Genomic DNA, 17213 nt, shown 5'->3' with positions numbered 1-17213 from the left:
TATGGTAAGGTAAGTATTTTCATACTTTGATCTATTAATTTCCTTTTTGTATGTTCTGCAACAGTCAGTCAATAAGGAGAAATCGTCACACTGAAAAGAATAACGTGGTTTAATTGTTGTTAATTCATGGGCATTAAAATTCTGATACATTGAGAAATAGAAGATAACGACAGAGAACATGATACTAACGATACTCTCTTATTAACATAAAATAGCACAGACTTTTACCCAGTTCTTAAGCTGCTTTTTGAGGTTTTTATTCAAGCACCTAGCTAGCTTAGTCCAAAAGAAGAAAAAATTCCTGACATTTGACATTACAAAAGGAAATGGAGTCAGTAGCTGTAAAATATAAATATAATTCGTGTCTTTTTTTGTCTATGTGTGCCCACTTCTCAGGTAATCATACACATTTTTATTGTTTTTATACCTGTTTACATTACTAATTATTTTTTCATGCTTATTTTTTTCTTTATACAAACATATTTTCATCAGATTACCCAATTATCTGTATGTGTTGTAGCGATATGTAATGCTGTATATTAACACACAGACCTAAACCTAGCCCGGTCTGGTCCCAATTTAGAACTACTGAGCACCTCCTAAGCAACGTGATGTGAGTTCACAAGCTATGACTTCGTACATGGACACGTGATTCCTACAAGCAACATCTTCCGACGCAGCCTTTACAGGCATTAAATGAAATAAAATTGGCCGTTTCTGTGACCACGCACACACCAGCTCAGCGCCTCTCTGCAGACCTAAACCCTTGTGCTGCCAAGCTGGAGGTAGATCACCTGGGTGGTGCAGAGCCTGCTCAGCAACCGGCCTGGTTTTTTTTGGGGGGGTGCACAAAGCAAGGGTAAGTTTTGAGGGGGATGCTACACACGGGGCTGTCACAGCGGCAGCCCTGGGAAGGTGTGGACACAGGAAGCATTAAGCTAGAGCAAGCCTGAGATTGCTGTGATTTTAGGACCTGACCGGCCATCTCCAGAGCATTGCAGAGTTGGTGGAAAGGCTGAAGTTGCCTTTCCCGCAGTGCCTTTGGTCTAGCAGTGAGGGCACTTCAGCCAGCCCCACTAAGGGGGTTGGGTGTATACATTTCATTTTATGGTTTTTTTTTTTAATGCAGGCAAAATATAATCCCCATTCCTGCTTAAAAAAAAAAAAAAAAAAAAAAAAAAAAAAAAAGAAGACAAGATGTGTCTGCGTGAAAAACCCAGCAAGGGATTTCCTTGGAGAGGTAAAAAAAATAAGGAAACAAATAAATTTCATGAAAGTCTCTTCACCTCTGTGCAATAAGACAGCCATGCAGCCTCCTCCAGACCTAGCAGGAGTTTAGGGAGGATAGAGCCAGCTGCAGAAGGCTCCCCTCTCTACAGGAGGTCTGGATCTAGCTGGGGTAACTACTGGGACATTCTCTACAGCTTTTCCCATCCCATAACTGCCCTGTCCAAGCTTCAGAAAAGAACTATGGAATAGTCTGTCTTTTTTCCAATTCTCTGAAGGTTGGATGGGGGAATAACATGTATTCCTTGTGGCCATGGTCCACTCTTGAAACCCCCTTCATTATCCTGGTTGTATATTTGACATTTCTCTTTCCATTTCCACTGGTTACTTCAAACAGTTCAGAAAAGGTTCTGAAAGGCCTGACAAAACGTGTGAAATGGACACTGATTTAAAAAAAGGCTGTTCAAAAAAAGATTACATGGTTTGGGGGGCTTAACCTACAGTAAGTCTCTATTTATAGATAAGGGAGAATGTTTCAAGGAAATCCAATTCCTAGTGGATTACAAAAAGTGGGGGGTTGGCACTGAGATTGCTCCATCTGTACAATGTGAGGAAATGTCCACAGAGGATGCAAATGTCCTCAGAAGGATGGAAATTTGCCTCTGAGCTCGATGGGAAGGAACTCCAATAAATTGTCTCTTACCCTATGGCCCCTTTCCATATGTTGCTCCTGGTTTGTTCACAGAATTTTAAAACAGGACCACAACTACTCTGGGAAAGAGATTTATTTGCTCACGTCCATGGGAAAATAACTACACCAAACCATTCATGATAGTATACAGGTTTTGTCCTACTTGGATAAATACCACTATATTCTCATTTAAATATGAAAACAATGGGAAGCTACAAAACTTTGCGTAAATACAAATGTTGGTCCTCTGAAATCTTCATAGTCAGCAAGCATAGAGTAGGAAAAAGAGTTCTCCATTTTTAAGTGGTAGAAGCAACACTGGATAGAGAACATCAAAAACTGCTTAAGAGATTACCCAAGACCAAGATACTTTCAGTCAGTGGCCTCTTTTTTGTTTTGTTTTGTTGGTTTTTTTTTCTTTTTTTTTCTTTTTTTTTGGATATCCAGCTTGAGACACCATAAGTGGAGTAAATTTTCAGAAAGCGTTGAGCACCTGCTCTCTGAAAAACTGGTTGCATTAAGGTATCTGAAGATGAGCACCAAGAATTGCTGCATCCCAAAACAGGTTTGCATTAGAAATCCAAATTCCCTCAAACTGTTATTTAGGGAGGACCTAGTGCTTTAGGCAGCTCTGAAAATCCTAGGCACCATGCTCAGTGAATGTTTATCTTTGACACTGGTAGATATAGGTAAACATCTTCCTCCTAGACCACTGCAGATTTAGTGAAAAGAAGCATTTCAATAGTTCTATTTTTTGTTAACTCTAAGGAGGACTAACTAAATAATTCAGGGCTAGCAATACTATTTTTATTTTTCATTGATAGTTTAAAAAACAGATGTACTCTTTAGATAGAAATAAGATGTGAGGAAATGAAGTGTTTCTCTTCTAAAACTTGATGTCTGGTTTCAGATTTTATTTAATAGTGTTGGTTTAAGACTTCATAATCGAAAATATTTTTCTAATTTTTATTTCCTGTGATGTGTAAATAACTGAGAAATATTAAATATTTTAATGTTCTTCCATTAAGACAATAACATTTCAAAGGTTAATGTAAAATCAAGCTGCTAAAGTTTACAATTTCTCTGTCCAGCAGTTCATTTATACAACTGCCCTGAGTAGATGCTATTATGCTGCTTAGCAAATGGCCTTTAAGAGTTTAAAAATAGCTCAGTAAAGCTACTCAAAGGTAATACAACACTTCTCAGGCATCTTTAATCGAAGTTAAGAAGAAAACAGGGTTTTCTCATTAGTAATTATTCACTCATTTATTTATACACAACGAAACCACAATTGAAACGTTCAGGAGAACTAATTGTGCTTCTTCCTATACATGGGATCACAAGCTTATTTTTAGAAAGGCAAGATTTTAAATTGTAAAACTAGTCCTATTTTGGTGGACTGTTTTAGCTGCTTTTGTTAAACTCTCTTTTGTTCCCATGTGAACCAGTGAAAACAGTTATTTGCTAACATATATTTTTGTGAGGTTTCTCTGCGAAACCTCACTGATCCCCTTTAACAAAAAGATTATCTTACGTTAAAATTCCTGATATAATCAATTTGCAGTGTTTCTCAAACTAGTACAAATATGTAAAATCTGTGCTTTTAAAAGCTTCTGCTTTGAGTAGCCTTACACTCCATAATTGTGCCCTAGCAATTGTTCAAGCTCTATTGCATGCCCCATTCACAAAAAAAAAAAAGAAAAAAATTTGTTGGGATGATGTAGCCATAAAGAATTTGAATCTAAAAGTTCCTTACCTAGAGCTTCCATTAAATTATATTAATTTAAAATAGCTATGGAATGATATTTTTACAAAAACACTAACATTAAAAAAAAAAAACAAACCAAAACCAAAAACTAAACAAACTGAAAAAACAAACAGATTAATGGGTTGAGTTTATGAAAACAACTCTTCACAATAAGTAAAAGAGGTTTATCACAGTTTTGGCAAACTTGCATGAGTTCATACAAAAAAAAATAAAATCTTTCAAACACGTTCCTGATGACTTTTTTAAAGACTTTTCCGTGCTCTAGGGGTTTTTATATCTTTCAGTTGTAGGCCCTGAAGCAGTAGACCCCGTACAGCTTGTGCTTCTTGTCAGGGAAGCCGACGAAGCGCACGGCGGCCTCGCTGGGGCTGCAGCGCTTGCGGGGCCGGGAGATGGGGTAGCGCACGCTGCCATCTGCCAGCCACCCCGCGTCGCACCGGTCATACCCCAGCAGCTTCCAGGCGGCGAAAATCTGCCCCACCTTGGCGATCTGGGCCCCGTCCTTCAGGCACGCCTGCACAGCCTCGTCGTACGTCAGCTTGATCGGGTGGATCAGGTAGTAAAAACGGCCTGGCAGGGGGAAAGAAGGGAAAGAGGTGATGCCACGATACAGCATAGGGCTCCTACAATTTTGTAGCACTAATCAGTTATCATATCTAATGGATACCTCCACCCTGAAAATTGTCTGCCCCCAGAACCTCCCTCAGGTCTGTCCCTCCCCAGAATTAAGCCGGAGATCTCAAGACCCCTTCCTTCTCCACCATCATCATCTTCAGCCTTCTTTGGATCTTCTCCAAGTTTTCCAGGCCTTATAGGTTGCTTTAACTACAACGATACCTTATTATATCTTTCTAGGTACATGTCTGTCCCAGACAAGATGTACTCGTTAAAATCTTTTTCCTTGAAAAGAATGTTAAACAAAAACTTGAAGAATTTCAAGAATTTGGCACAAAACTTGAGAAAAGGGTTTTAGTAGCTGCTAACTGCTATTTTAAAGTGTTTGAATCTATAATACAGCTATATTAAAAATCTACAAGCTACAAATCTTAAGATTCTTAAGGCATTATCAGAGGTGTTGGCGGTGTGAAGGTTGGGCTTGGTGATCTCAATGAGTCTTAATGAGTCAATGAGGCAATGATTCTTATATCTGGATTTAGAGATGTCACAAGAACTAATGTTGTTTGCAAAAGAATGTACTATGGAAAATTATGTATAGCTGAGACAAGTGATTTAAAGAAACCAGCCAAGAAAAGTAAAGAAACAATGAAGAAGGGAACCAAAGCAACCAAGCAACACCAAGTTGCTCTATAACCAAGAGTACTATCTTACAGAAGAAGTCTGTCTTAGAACTTAAGAGTCAATTTACTCTTAGAACTTAAGAATTGGTCTAAGAACTTAATGTTGGCCCCCAAACTTAGAATTTTGGGGGCTCTAGACAGCCACGGCCACCAGAGACCCTCGATGAAGCCCCTCAGAGACCCAACAAGTGTATATATGCTAAGAAGTATTGGGAAAAGTCATGAGTATGTAACAGGAATGCAGGGAACCAAAATGAATAATCATGTAATGCTGACATATCAGCTGTAGCTGAGACATATGAATTTGGCAAAATGATTGCCAGTGCGCCCAGTATGATGAAATACAGAATGCCTGACTTCTAAAACTCACAAACTGAATCTTAGAGGTCTCTTTAAGAGTTGATTTTAGGCAACAATTCTATGAGTACAGTGATGTTGATAATGCACAGTGACTTTTGAGGAGAAGTGGAGATGTTCCACTGAAGAATCATGTCAAACAGTGCTTGATTTTGGACTGTGCTGTTTGGATGCTGCGCTGTTAAAAATGTTGTGATTTTTTTATGGTGAGTTGATAAATATCAGGAGTAAAAAAAGGAAAAAGTGAAAAAACTAACCTAGGTACAGAAAACAGACTATTTGAATGAAAAAAAAATGCAGGTTATGTTTATTTCTGCTGGTATCAAAGTATGGCATCCCCATACCGTATGGCATCCCCCATACTGATGGGATCCCGCATCTGTACTTATGCCCAATGGTAACTGAACTGTTCATCCCTGGAAGTGTTCAAAACTGCATTAGGTGGGGCTCTGAGCAACCTGGTCTAGTAGGAATTGGCCCTGCCCATGGTGGAGAATTTGGAACCAGGTGAGATTTAAGATCCCTTCTGACCCAAACCATTCTCTGATTCTGTGATTTTCACCCTCAGAGGTATAAAAAACAGAAAGAAAAATATCAGGGAAGAAGGATGGCGAGATTTGGCTGAGGGACCCTGCTCTGCATTTAACTTTATGGTCCTGGATGCATTTCTAACATGATGACGATGACAGAGCAGTGAAGCATCTGAGGAACCCTGTAGCTTTCAGGCAGAGCAGATCTCCTACAGCTGTACTTTACTGTCAGGGAGGGAAATCAGAAATACCCAAAGCAGTCTATGTTATGATCTCAGTATTAGCTTGAAATAGCAAAAATACTTGTGAGTTTTCCTCTTGACAGCAAGATCTAGCCTTTGATAGCATGTGAGGGTGGGTGGCTGAAAGCAACACATCATCTGCTCTCTAACAAGGTGGTGACCTTGTTTCTGATTAAAAACAATTTATTTTATTTTGTTTCTTGCTTTTTGGTGGGTTTTTTTTGGGGGGGGGGGCTGTGGGTTTTTTTTTGTTTTGGTTTTTTTTTGTTTTGTTTTGTTCTGTTCTGTTTTCTTTTTTTGGTGGGTTTTTTTTTGGTTTTTTTTTTTTTTGTAAAAAGGCCAAGGTATTGAACAGCTTCTCTGAAGGAGAATTTGAGCCCATGCTAGAGCAAAATCATGCCTGTTGAAAGACTACATCAGCAGTTCTGCAGCTCTGTTTCTCTTTAGGCACCAAAGGGTACATGCTCACTGTAACACAACACTGAACTGATAGTGCTACTAAGAAAAATGTGCCTCTGTCTCGAGATAATTAAAATATATGCCAGCAAATAAAGTTCAAAAAGTCTCCCCTACTAATCCATAAGCAGCAATAATATTGATTTCATTTATCAAGGTAATAAACATTCATTGTAAGCATTTAATTCATTATACCTGGAGTTATTTATCATCACTGATTTGACACAAAGTGGATTGCAGAGGAATAGTGAGTTTTTTTGAAGGTATAATAATTTTCACATGAACTCACCACTTTTCACTCTGTTCCTGAAGAGGCATGTTGGATGAAAAAAAGGACTTTATTCATGTGGGGATATTCTAATTCCAGAGCACACTCTTTACTTCTTAATTAAGAATGTATTCCAGAACAATATCCTTTTTCTGCCTCGTAAAAAATAGGCAAATGCACAGAACTCTGCTCAGTTTGAGATCATTCTCTCAGTGACAAAAAAAGTGGTGAGCAAGCTAAGAGTAGTGTAAGATTCAGATTCCTGTGAAAAACACACAGTTTTTTTTGTTTGTTTGTTTTTTCTAAGTACAGGAAAGTCAGGTTAGATGACAATATAATTGAATTAACTGTTTCTAAAGGTTGGAAATTGTACACAAGACAAGAACAATTTAACGAAAGGTATTTACATTGTAGCTTTGGTAGAAGAGAAACTTTTAAAAAATTTCATTGCTGTCAGAGACAATCTACAATATTTCTACAGAAAACTATTGAGAACAGATAATCTATCCCTTTGTAAAACACTTTCCCAACTCCATCACAGCAAGTTGAGAGAATTTATGAGGTAAAGAGAATTTTAAGTGGAAAACTCTTATTGATATGCTATCAAGAGGTTTCTGCTAAGCAAATAGGATTTCAGACTTAGGGGAACAGGGGTCTAGACTTCACCTAGCTTATTAGCTCCTCTTCAAACCATATGTCCATGGAATGTAATTTTCTAGGGATTTGCAGTGAGGTCAGGCTTTTGACATATGACATCAGTAATAAAAACCCTAATACTCTGCCCCTTCATTAAACAAGAGAAATTTAATAGCAAACTCTACAGGGGTACAATGTGTATCCAGATTACATAATACTCCTTTAATAAACTCCATACAGGTTTGCAGTTTCCCCCTGATAACGGGTGAGAAGGACTCCTAGCTGTTCAATCTTAGTATTTATTAATTGATGTGGAGGGAGAGGGAGGAATTAACTGTCTCTCTCTCATTAATACCTGGCATTTGGGTCACTCTGACAGAGGATAGCATTGCTTGTTTTTTTCTTCTCACAACCAAATTATGGGGCAGAGGGTTTATGCAAACCTAATCAAACCCCTTAGAATAGCTATATTAAGCTTTTTGCATGTAGCAGAACAGCTTAAACAGGAAAACTCCAGTAACTGACCTAAATACCCCACACTCTTTTGACTGGGAGTTTGAGGGATGATCCATCCTTGGAGATTTCTCCAAGCTCAGCTCTAAATTGAGAAGTTTATCAGTCAGGGGTTTTTTTTATGAAAAAAAGACACAGGGTTAAGACCTGATAAGTATTTTGATATCCAGTGTTCATCTCAGACAGCTGATTTTGAATTAAATATCTGGGAATATTTTTTTTTAAATACTCCAGTACCAACTTAGAAGCACCCACTTCTAATAAAAGGTATGTAATTTTATTTTGGGTTTGTGTTTCTTTTTTTAAACAAAGGCTACATGTTCCCAGCAATAAAATACTCTGCAATGGTCAAATAAGCATTATCCAGATAGGACTTCCCACACTTTTCTCCCATTTAAATGACAGAGGAATTTACCATGCATTACTGTAAAAACAGGTGCTTTTAACATGACCCCTAAATTCTTTGTATTCTTTGTCAACATGAGATTTTTACTTGGTTCTCCTAGAGCTGATGGAAGATCAATTATGCACCATGGTTCTGGCTTCAAAGTATATAACAAAATGCATGTTAATGAGCAGAAAGTGTGATGCAAGCTCTACTTGTACCTTATGGGTTTTTTTCTTTGAAAGTGCTTAATTAGAGAGGAGCTGATAAATATGTTTTCATTTAGCTCATTTAGCACTTTTCAGTGTGAAATATTCACATGGTTTCTGTTTCAAAAAAAACAGATGTTCTCCTTCAGAAGCCCTTTGAAACTAAACAAAGAATAACCACTCAGCTCTTCCATTATATATTACTTTTCCTATGCTTTTTAGGCTCTGTGGAGAAGACTGTAACAAAAGGATTCATCTGCATTTATTCCTCCAAATTGAATGGAAGGGGAACACCCCCATTCCTTGGGATAAGGCAGGAAAATAAATTATGGTTGTCTGCAGTCCTGGCAAAACTTTGGACTATGGCAGGTTGTCAGGAACCTTCAGCTTTCCTAAGGACAACATGGACTATAGTGGCTCCCACTATGAAGGACAAGAGAAGGAGGAATTAGCTATGAGGGAGCAGAGCTTAGTCCTCAGGCACCAGGAAATTTCAACTTGGAATTTTAGAATTCCAGTTTTGGAATTTTCACAGTTAAGTTAGATACTTCCCACTTGTGTATATTAATTTTCAATAGCCTTTATCAAAACAAGGTATGTTAAAACAGATGGAGAAATGTTGCTGTTCAGTGCAGGTAGAAAAAAAATCATGTTATTTTACAATATTTTGATGGATTTCATAGATAACATTAGGCTAAATATTATTCTTTTCATTGTTTGGTGAAACACATCTCTATATATTCTTAAAAACTGGTAATTTGCTAGTACTACTAGATTTAAAGGGCATGAAACATTTTCCTTGTTTTGGGCACAGGACATGGACAGATCTTCTATGAAACAACAGAAAAATTTGAGTATAAATCAGTTATACAGGCAGAACAAAATGTACAAGTATTGCATTTGCCTAGTCTAAGAAAAGACACTGTAGAGGGTAATTTCATAAAATAAAAAGATTATTTTATATTGCATTGTAAACATGTTTTGCTCAAACAAATTCCCTGTGCAGGTAGCAGAAATGCAAGTAGAATTTTTCATTATGGTGAAACATTTTAACCAGTATGTTTTTGTGCATCCAGCTCATCAAAGAGGGAATCCAACAGCTCCAGAGTGAAAACGCTGAGCTTGGATTTGAATTCACTGCATTGATGACTACAGTTTCATTTTTTTACCTTAATGGTTAAATATATGTCTTCTTTTTTACATTTCTTCTTCAGGTAAAAAATATGTTTGCATGTATTTCAGACAAAGAGTTTTTTGGTTTGACTGCTGAATTATTTATAATGGAACCCTTTTTTTTCTTTTTCGTTTTTTTTTTAATGATCCCTGAAACTGTAATTTTTGGGGGGATTTCTTTCCCTAAAAGAACCTAGTTAACGGAATTCTAAACCTCACTCGACTGGTTTTTTTTAATAGAAACTCCTACAACTGACACTTTTTTCGAGCTCACCTTACGCTTCCCTGATCCTGAGGCCCTTGGGATTTTCCCAGCTCCCTTACATAAAGCTGAAGGCTCCTCTGTTTCATACAATCAGGACACTTCAGCAGTCACTGCTACTGCTGGGAATGCAGGGTCTCCTGACTACTTCTCATTTTCCTTAGCTGTTCCTGAGCTGTGAGAACCAATATTGTCTATTGCAGAAATAGGGTTTTTTGCCTGTAGCCATTATTTTTGGAAACTGGCAATTCCAGCCCGGTGGCAAAATGGGTTATTATAAAACTTTTCCCTTTACACTGAGAAAGTCAACATATGCCATTAAACATATGTTTAAGCTATTCAAAGTCCTGAGCTGAAAACAGGGAGCTGGCATTTTTGGGAGAGGGGTTGGGTTAATTTTAGGTACTGAGGTGAGCTTAGGACATGAATAGTGGCGAGCACAGCAGGGATGTGTGAGCACAGTGTGATCTCGTGAGTTAAGGAAATGGATACCGAGAGAAGCAGAAGTCCAGATTTTCTGCTGATTTCTTGAGAGACTGACATGGCGCTGAGTTGTGGGGAACACACACACACATACCCACACATATATATATATATTTAAATGTATCTATATCTATATATATATATAAAGAGAGAGAGGCAGAGAAAGAGTGAGAGACAAAGGGAGACAGCTATATTGCTCTGTAGTGCTCTGTCTTGCACATCAGTCTAACAAACTTATCAAGGTTGAAATACATGTCTTGTCTTTGATTGTTCTCCTTCCTGTATACCTTATCCTCACCTCATTCCTCTTTCTCCCTCTTTCTCTCTCTTTGCTGTGGCACTGCACAGACAATATTTATGTCAATACTTCTTTTTCTTTTTTTTCCCCCCAGAAATTATATTTCTCTTTCCTTAAGAGACACTGTCCATCCTCTACTGTGTAAAAGAGTGGTGACTAGTGAGCAGTAGTCACGAACATTATAAATAGTGCAGCCAGCATATTTTAATTATTTTTCCCTGATTATTTTATTCCTTAATGCTATTTCTATAGTACAGGGTTAAATCTGCATATAGGAGATGAGTTCCTTTAGGATTTCACCTTGGATAAATGAAGAAAAAAATGAGCCAGTATCTCATGAAATGATGCAGCAGACTAATTTAATATTGTTGGTTTGAGGAATATTTTTTTTTTTTTGAGAAAGAGTGGAGCACACTTAGCACTAGAGTATATCTTCTGAAAGCAAGGCTTATATTTATTTTTTGCTGTGCTGTAGACAAAACTGCTTCACTGTGAATAAGCAATCTGTACATAAACAAAAAAAGGGCATATCCCATGGTCTGGGTGGGCTGCAAGCCAAACATGTGCAAAGTTGTGTAGGAATTATCCACAAGTAGGATGCTGTAGAGGATTGTAGACTCCTTGTGCACATGTGCACTTGCAGCCTTGCTCTCATTCACAGCAACGCTAAGTCCTTTCCAACCACTAGATAAAACCTGAAATGATAGCAAGCTGAGAGCAAGCCATTTAATTTGATTTTATACATAAAGTAACAACTACTAACAGAAAAAAAAGCTTGCAGTTGTTAAAATAAGGTTTACAGCAGTACAACCTCAGAGCAAAAGTGAATGGGGTTTTGGCAGCGTGCTAAGATTAAGAATCTAAGTTATTAAGGAATAAAGCTAGAAAAAGATTTTCTGATAATTAAGTATTAGTCATATTAGACCTGGTACATGAGCAGGAGCTGCCTGACACTGCAGTACAGAGGAAGTGATGAATTTTGTTTTGGGGATATATTGAAGCAATGTGAGTTGAAGTGTAATTGAACTCAACAGGAAAACTAAATTAATTAACGCAGGTTCCTTCATAACTTTAACTGAATTAAACTGGACACATATTAACATTGAAAGGGTACATATAAATTTTAATGGGGTGAAAGTGGAAATATTAGGCACTCCTGCCAATACAAGTCTTGAGTTGTAAAAATGACCTATGTGAGCACGGGGCAAAGACGACATTACTCTGCACATGTGTCCCCGTAAATTCAACAGCTTCCAAGCCCAACATAAGCTCTTTCAAATCAAATACCACTCTCTGCCAGCAGAGTTTCTTGCCTAAGCACAGAAAGAGTCATTTGTGAGGTGGGGGTGAAGAAAGTTCTTACCGTTGAAGTTGGAAGTGAAGCAGAAAACGTCGTATCGGCTTTTTTCTTTGTCCCAGAACCCGTAATTCCTGACCCCGGGCACTGTGTTCTTCCCTCCACAGGGCTCCCGGGGCTTGGTGATAGGGTACTGCACAGATCCATCGCTGAGCCAGCCAGCATTGCACCAGTCCAGCCCCGACCTCCAGGCATCGTAGAGCTGGTCAAAGGAGGCGACGACGGAGTCCTGCTCCATGCACGCCCGCTGAGCCTCGTGGAAGTTCAGGTTGTACCGCCCCAGGCGTGGGGAGTAAGGGAACACCACACCTGTAGTGGGGGAAGGAGGGAGCATCACTAGGCACCAAAAGAGGAAACAGGTTCTACAGCCACCAGAAAGAGAAATAAAGGTTAAACTCCATGATGCGTGTCAGGACTGTAGTGTTATTGCTAGGGGAAAACACTCTGTCAGCAGCACATCAGAGCTGGGTTTGGGAAGGGAATAGGGATGCTGCCTTACCTAGCCGACTCATCTCCCAGCAGCCCCATCCCTTTCCCAATGGGAACCATGCCAGGTCTGGACACTGTTCCCATCCCCAGCTTTGCTGTCATACAGTAATCTCACCCTTGTGCACCCACAGTGCTTAAAGAGGAGCAGAGCAGGATAGAATTTTGCAACTCCATTTCTTTTTTTTTTGTCAGAAAAGAGAACTTCATCCCTTGCAAGACAAAATTCTCATTTAACAATAAATAAATTAAACCCTAGCCTCATTCTACTTTTTTATTATTATTATTTTAATTTGAATTTATCTTTTTTTAATGGGATTTGGGGATTTCCTAGCAGTCATTTCAAAAAAATAAAAAAGAAATTTTTGAACTCTTTCTATGAATTATTTCTTTTTACTCATAGACATTAAAATGAAATGTTTTGATTGACATAAAAGAGAACTCTGTTCTGTTCTTTACATGTGCCCTTGTGAATACTTCCTCAGAATTTCAAGACAGTTGCATTTTGTTTGCTTGTGGACCTGCCAAATGCTTCCTTCCACCTTGGAGGACCAGCCACAGGCCATCCCAAAGCCCTTTCTGATGCTCATTCATGCTGAACCATTTCAGACAGGTACAGCAGAGAGATCTTCTCACAACAGAGGACATCCAAGAGAACATGGAAAATGATTCAGAATTGCTTCAGAAGTAACACCTAATCTCAGACATTGCTCTTATCTGACAGATTTTTCTACATTATATTTTCTAGTTGTTTTATAGAAAAGATCTGACGTTAAACATTACTTCTTGGAAAGATGTTTCAGGAAACACTGAGGAACCACCTCCCCAAGTGGTTTTGATAAAAGAGAGAGACTTGAAATGAAGGTTTGGATAAGACCACCCTAATCCTTTGCAGGGTTTAGAAGCTTAATCCAGATCTAAATTTTACAGTTGGCTTTAGCCCAGTCTCTGAATACACTAAAATAAAATGGTGTCAAGAGAAGACCCAGCTATGAATTGCTTATCTTCAAACCTCTATATGGAACTGAGTGTTGTAGGAAGCAGAGGGACTGATGACAAGGCAACACACGAGCCAAAAACTTTGCACTGGTATAAACATCAATCTTTATTTTTACTTTCTCCCTGCTGATGAATCCTCCTGCCTATGACAATTTCCTTGTCCTTGGGGCAGTGAGAACTAGAACAGAGAAATTACACTGTGGTCATGCAGGACTGTCACCATGGGATGAAATCACTCTCCTTTTCAAACATTCAAACCCATCTCTGTGTCTATTCCACCAGTATCTTAAAGTCCTCTTTCTTTCCCTTCTCTCCCTCGCCCCTCTATCGTCCAAGAAGTGTTATTTTTGATAAAAATCTTTGTTATTACTAAACCTCAGGAACTTGGTCCAAGAAAATAAAGCATGCAAATGTAAACTTGGCAGGGTAATAATAAACAATATTTTGCTCTCCTGCAGCAATTAGCTAGAGAGTCTGCTTCACCTCCTTCCTTTCGTAAATCCTTTGTTAAAAGGTGTTTCACTTATGGGCTGTTCTGAGCCATAAAGCATGAATGTAATGTAACACAGCATGTGTGTAAACTGTAGCTTCATAAACAAGAAGCTGAAGATGTTTCATATTTTTCTGGATCTCTGTTTTTCCTTCATCTCTATAAAAAAATTTATTCACTCTTCCCAAGTGCTAGTGGATATAAATATCACTGGCTATAATAAAAATTTAGCAAATGTCATAGGAATCAAAGCTTTATTATTTTATTAGAACTCCAATACTTATTATTTTTCCAGAACCACATTTCCCCAGACAACCAATTCCTTGTACAGTACATGTGTCTGATTTGCATATACATGTAAAAAAACCCCCTAAAATAAGCAGAGGTGAGTAATTTTTAATCAAGATATAAGCTTGCATATCTCTAAAAACTGAGCAAGAATTAATTTAAAACTATTTAAACATATTTGATTCCTTAAGGTTTCCCAAACCACTCTTTAAAAGGGGTTAAGTATATATGTAAATGTGTTACAAATCTGGGTTTGACAGTTTGGGACATGATGTTTTCATAACATAAATATGCACTAAACTGTAATATTAGCTTTGGGTTATATTTGAGTAGACTGCATAGAAACCCATTTTTTGTTCGAGTTCATCTGCAGTACAAGCCTGCAACTGATTAGCATTAATTTCACCCTGCGGTCAGGGGTGGCCATGGGCGATTCTGCAGAGGAAAATTGACTGTGTGTGTGTTTTGTGCAGCTTTGCATGATCTTGCCTTTTTGTTAATTTTTTTCCCCTTCATTCCGCTATCAAACTTAGCTGAAATTCATAGTTAGATCTTACTGTTCATCTTTCCTTCCTTACATTTTATCAGTGCTGAACTTTAGTTAACTACAGAGCGCCTTGTTCAGTCTTGGATCTTGCAAACCCGTCAAGGGATAATCCATACCACCTGTTACTGAGCGGACAAAAGCTGTTCCACGGCTTGTTACTGTTGCCAAAAGTACAGACTGAATCTAAACTCCTGACTCCAGCCCTGTGTTCTGCCACTAGACAAAACACCCATGTCCAAATGCTAACAAACTCAGTTTAAAAAATGGAGGAAGATAAAAACTTCCAGCCCCAGAAGGTTGAAATCTGGTTAGTTCTTGGGAAGAGGGAGCTGAGGAGCCTTAACCTGACCTTTGTGATTCCTCTCCCTGCCCTGAGGAAGCAGCTGAGCGACACGTGGAGCCTGCATGGGGATGCTAATCTACAATATAAGCTTCTCTCCCAAACCCCTGGTGCTCTGGAATGGGTCCTACCTCTAGGGAAAGACCTCTTTGGCTCCAAAAAGAGAGAGGAAGAACTTGAGACATATCAACTCAAAGGAGAATAAATCTGTTAGTGAAAAAGGAGGGGTGGATGAGGCTTGCTGGAGGCGCCTATGGCGAAGTAACTGTAGTCCAGAATACTGTAGTGGAAATTAGGATTTCAACCAAATCAGAACATAAGAACTGAGTGTACAGGTTATCCTCCCCATAGGAATGCCTGTATTTCCATGAATGCCTTACATTCAAGTGCACAAATCCACAACTTTGCTCTAGTTACTGTGGTTTTTGAGTAATATGTTTGCATGTTCTCTGTAAGTCAAAGTCTTGTAAGCAGGTAACCCCTAAAATTTGGTGCAATTACTCAGTTGCTTCAGACATATTGTTGGTGCAAGGAGCTATAACATTTACACAAGACAGCAAGGTGAGAAAATAACCTTAGAAAGTTCAACTCCTGTAACAATTTATAGGTGTCTATTAAGCCAGCACCACACACAATTGGCAGTTTTAAAAGTATTGACATGCAGGACAAAATAACACAAATTTCTGTTGACCCATATTGGGGGAGGGGGGTGGGGTGGGAAGGTTCTTCCAGAGCCAGGGTAAAGAAATGGGTTTCCTTGAGTTCTAGCCTGAACAGAAAAGTAAGTTTTCTTGTAGCCAGTGTAAACAAGAGGTAACAGTAGGGTTTGCTATATACTATACTGTAGGGTACAGTTTTATGCTGGCAGGATCATGCACTCGATGGCAAAATGTTTCCATGCTGGATTTCTAAAATTCTGTAAAACCTGTTAAGTCTCTCACAGAAACTCTGCCTCCATTTTCTTGCCTGTCAGGACTGTCAGATGTCTGATTACTCAGATACAGGGTGGGCTGCCAGCTGTCAGCAGGTATCAATCCTCCCTAAAAACAAAACTGAGGGTTGAAATAGTGTCCCTGCAGCCCGCAGCATCCCATAACCATGCTGTCAGTGGGGTTGCTTATTTCTGACATATAAAAACATAGGAATTAGACTTGTCTGGCCTAAGGTGTATTATTCACTTATGTTTCTACAGCCTTTATCAAAATTTGAGGACTGTTTTCTTCCCTTGCTCTTCTTGGGCTAATATTAGCCCTAATTTTTTCAGCATTTTCCTTTTGGGTCATCATTTCCTGATAATTTTTTTAAATTTTATTTCTCCTACATCTTTCAAGGACCGTTTCCCACAGCACGTGCAAACACAGATGTGTCTGCTAGGACTTGTTACCCTGTCACGGAAGGAATTACTTTGGTCTGTCATGACTTACTCTTGACAACCCCCTGTTGGCTTTTACAAGACTTTTTGCTCTGTTCGAGGGATCAACAAAGTGTGTCCCATAAAACCAGTTTTTCAACAGAGTAGAACAGATTATCCCAGAGAGGATGTTTTTTGTGTATGAATGTAACAGCAATACACAGAAGAAAGAAATATGACATACAGCATTAGGCTAAATCTGATTTTTCCTGCTCTTGAGAGCATGGAGTTGGTTTCATATTGGTTTCAGCTTTGAATTCCCCTTTGCTTATAGCCAGCTGAAGACCAGAGGTTTTTAATAGCTTTATCTAGATCTTCATATTTCTGTTAGTGTTGGATGTCAAAAGTAATTATTTTACAGCCTGTATTGCAAAGTTGATGTGTTCAGTAATCACTTCTCTCTAAAGACAGAAACTATTAAAAAACTTCTAATAGAATAAAAATTTGTCTTTGGCAGTTTAGCACTGTACCACTTTCTTTTTCACCTCTCCCACGGATC

The 17213-nt window shown here is 38.5% G+C and overlaps 1 protein-coding gene across 6 annotated transcripts in view; it reads right to left on the bottom strand.

Annotated features, from left to right (window-relative positions):
• Positions 1-1399: 1399 nt before the first annotated feature.
• Positions 1400-17213, bottom strand: part of HAPLN1 (hyaluronan and proteoglycan link protein 1) — a 114735-nt gene continuing 98921 nt past the window's right edge. For all 6 annotated transcript variants that reach the window (XM_050329116.1, XM_050329121.1, XM_050329118.1 and 3 more), the window contains 2 exons: positions 12160-12462; positions 1400-4256 (listed from right to left, as the gene is read on the bottom strand). In XM_050329116.1, coding sequence (XP_050185073.1) covers positions 3967-4256; positions 12160-12462 — 593 coding nt within the window. In that variant the 3' untranslated portion in view covers positions 1400-3966. The remainder of the gene's footprint in view (positions 4257-12159; positions 12463-17213) is intronic.

Source organism: Myiozetetes cayanensis, unplaced genomic scaffold, assembly GCF_022539395.1.
Source record: "Myiozetetes cayanensis isolate MyiCay16 unplaced genomic scaffold, myiCay2020 scf4, whole genome shotgun sequence".
Lineage (NCBI taxonomy): Eukaryota > Metazoa > Chordata > Aves > Passeriformes > Tyrannidae > Myiozetetes > Myiozetetes cayanensis.
Note: the sequence above shows the minus strand (reverse complement) of the source record. Positions and strands in the feature narration are given on the sequence as shown.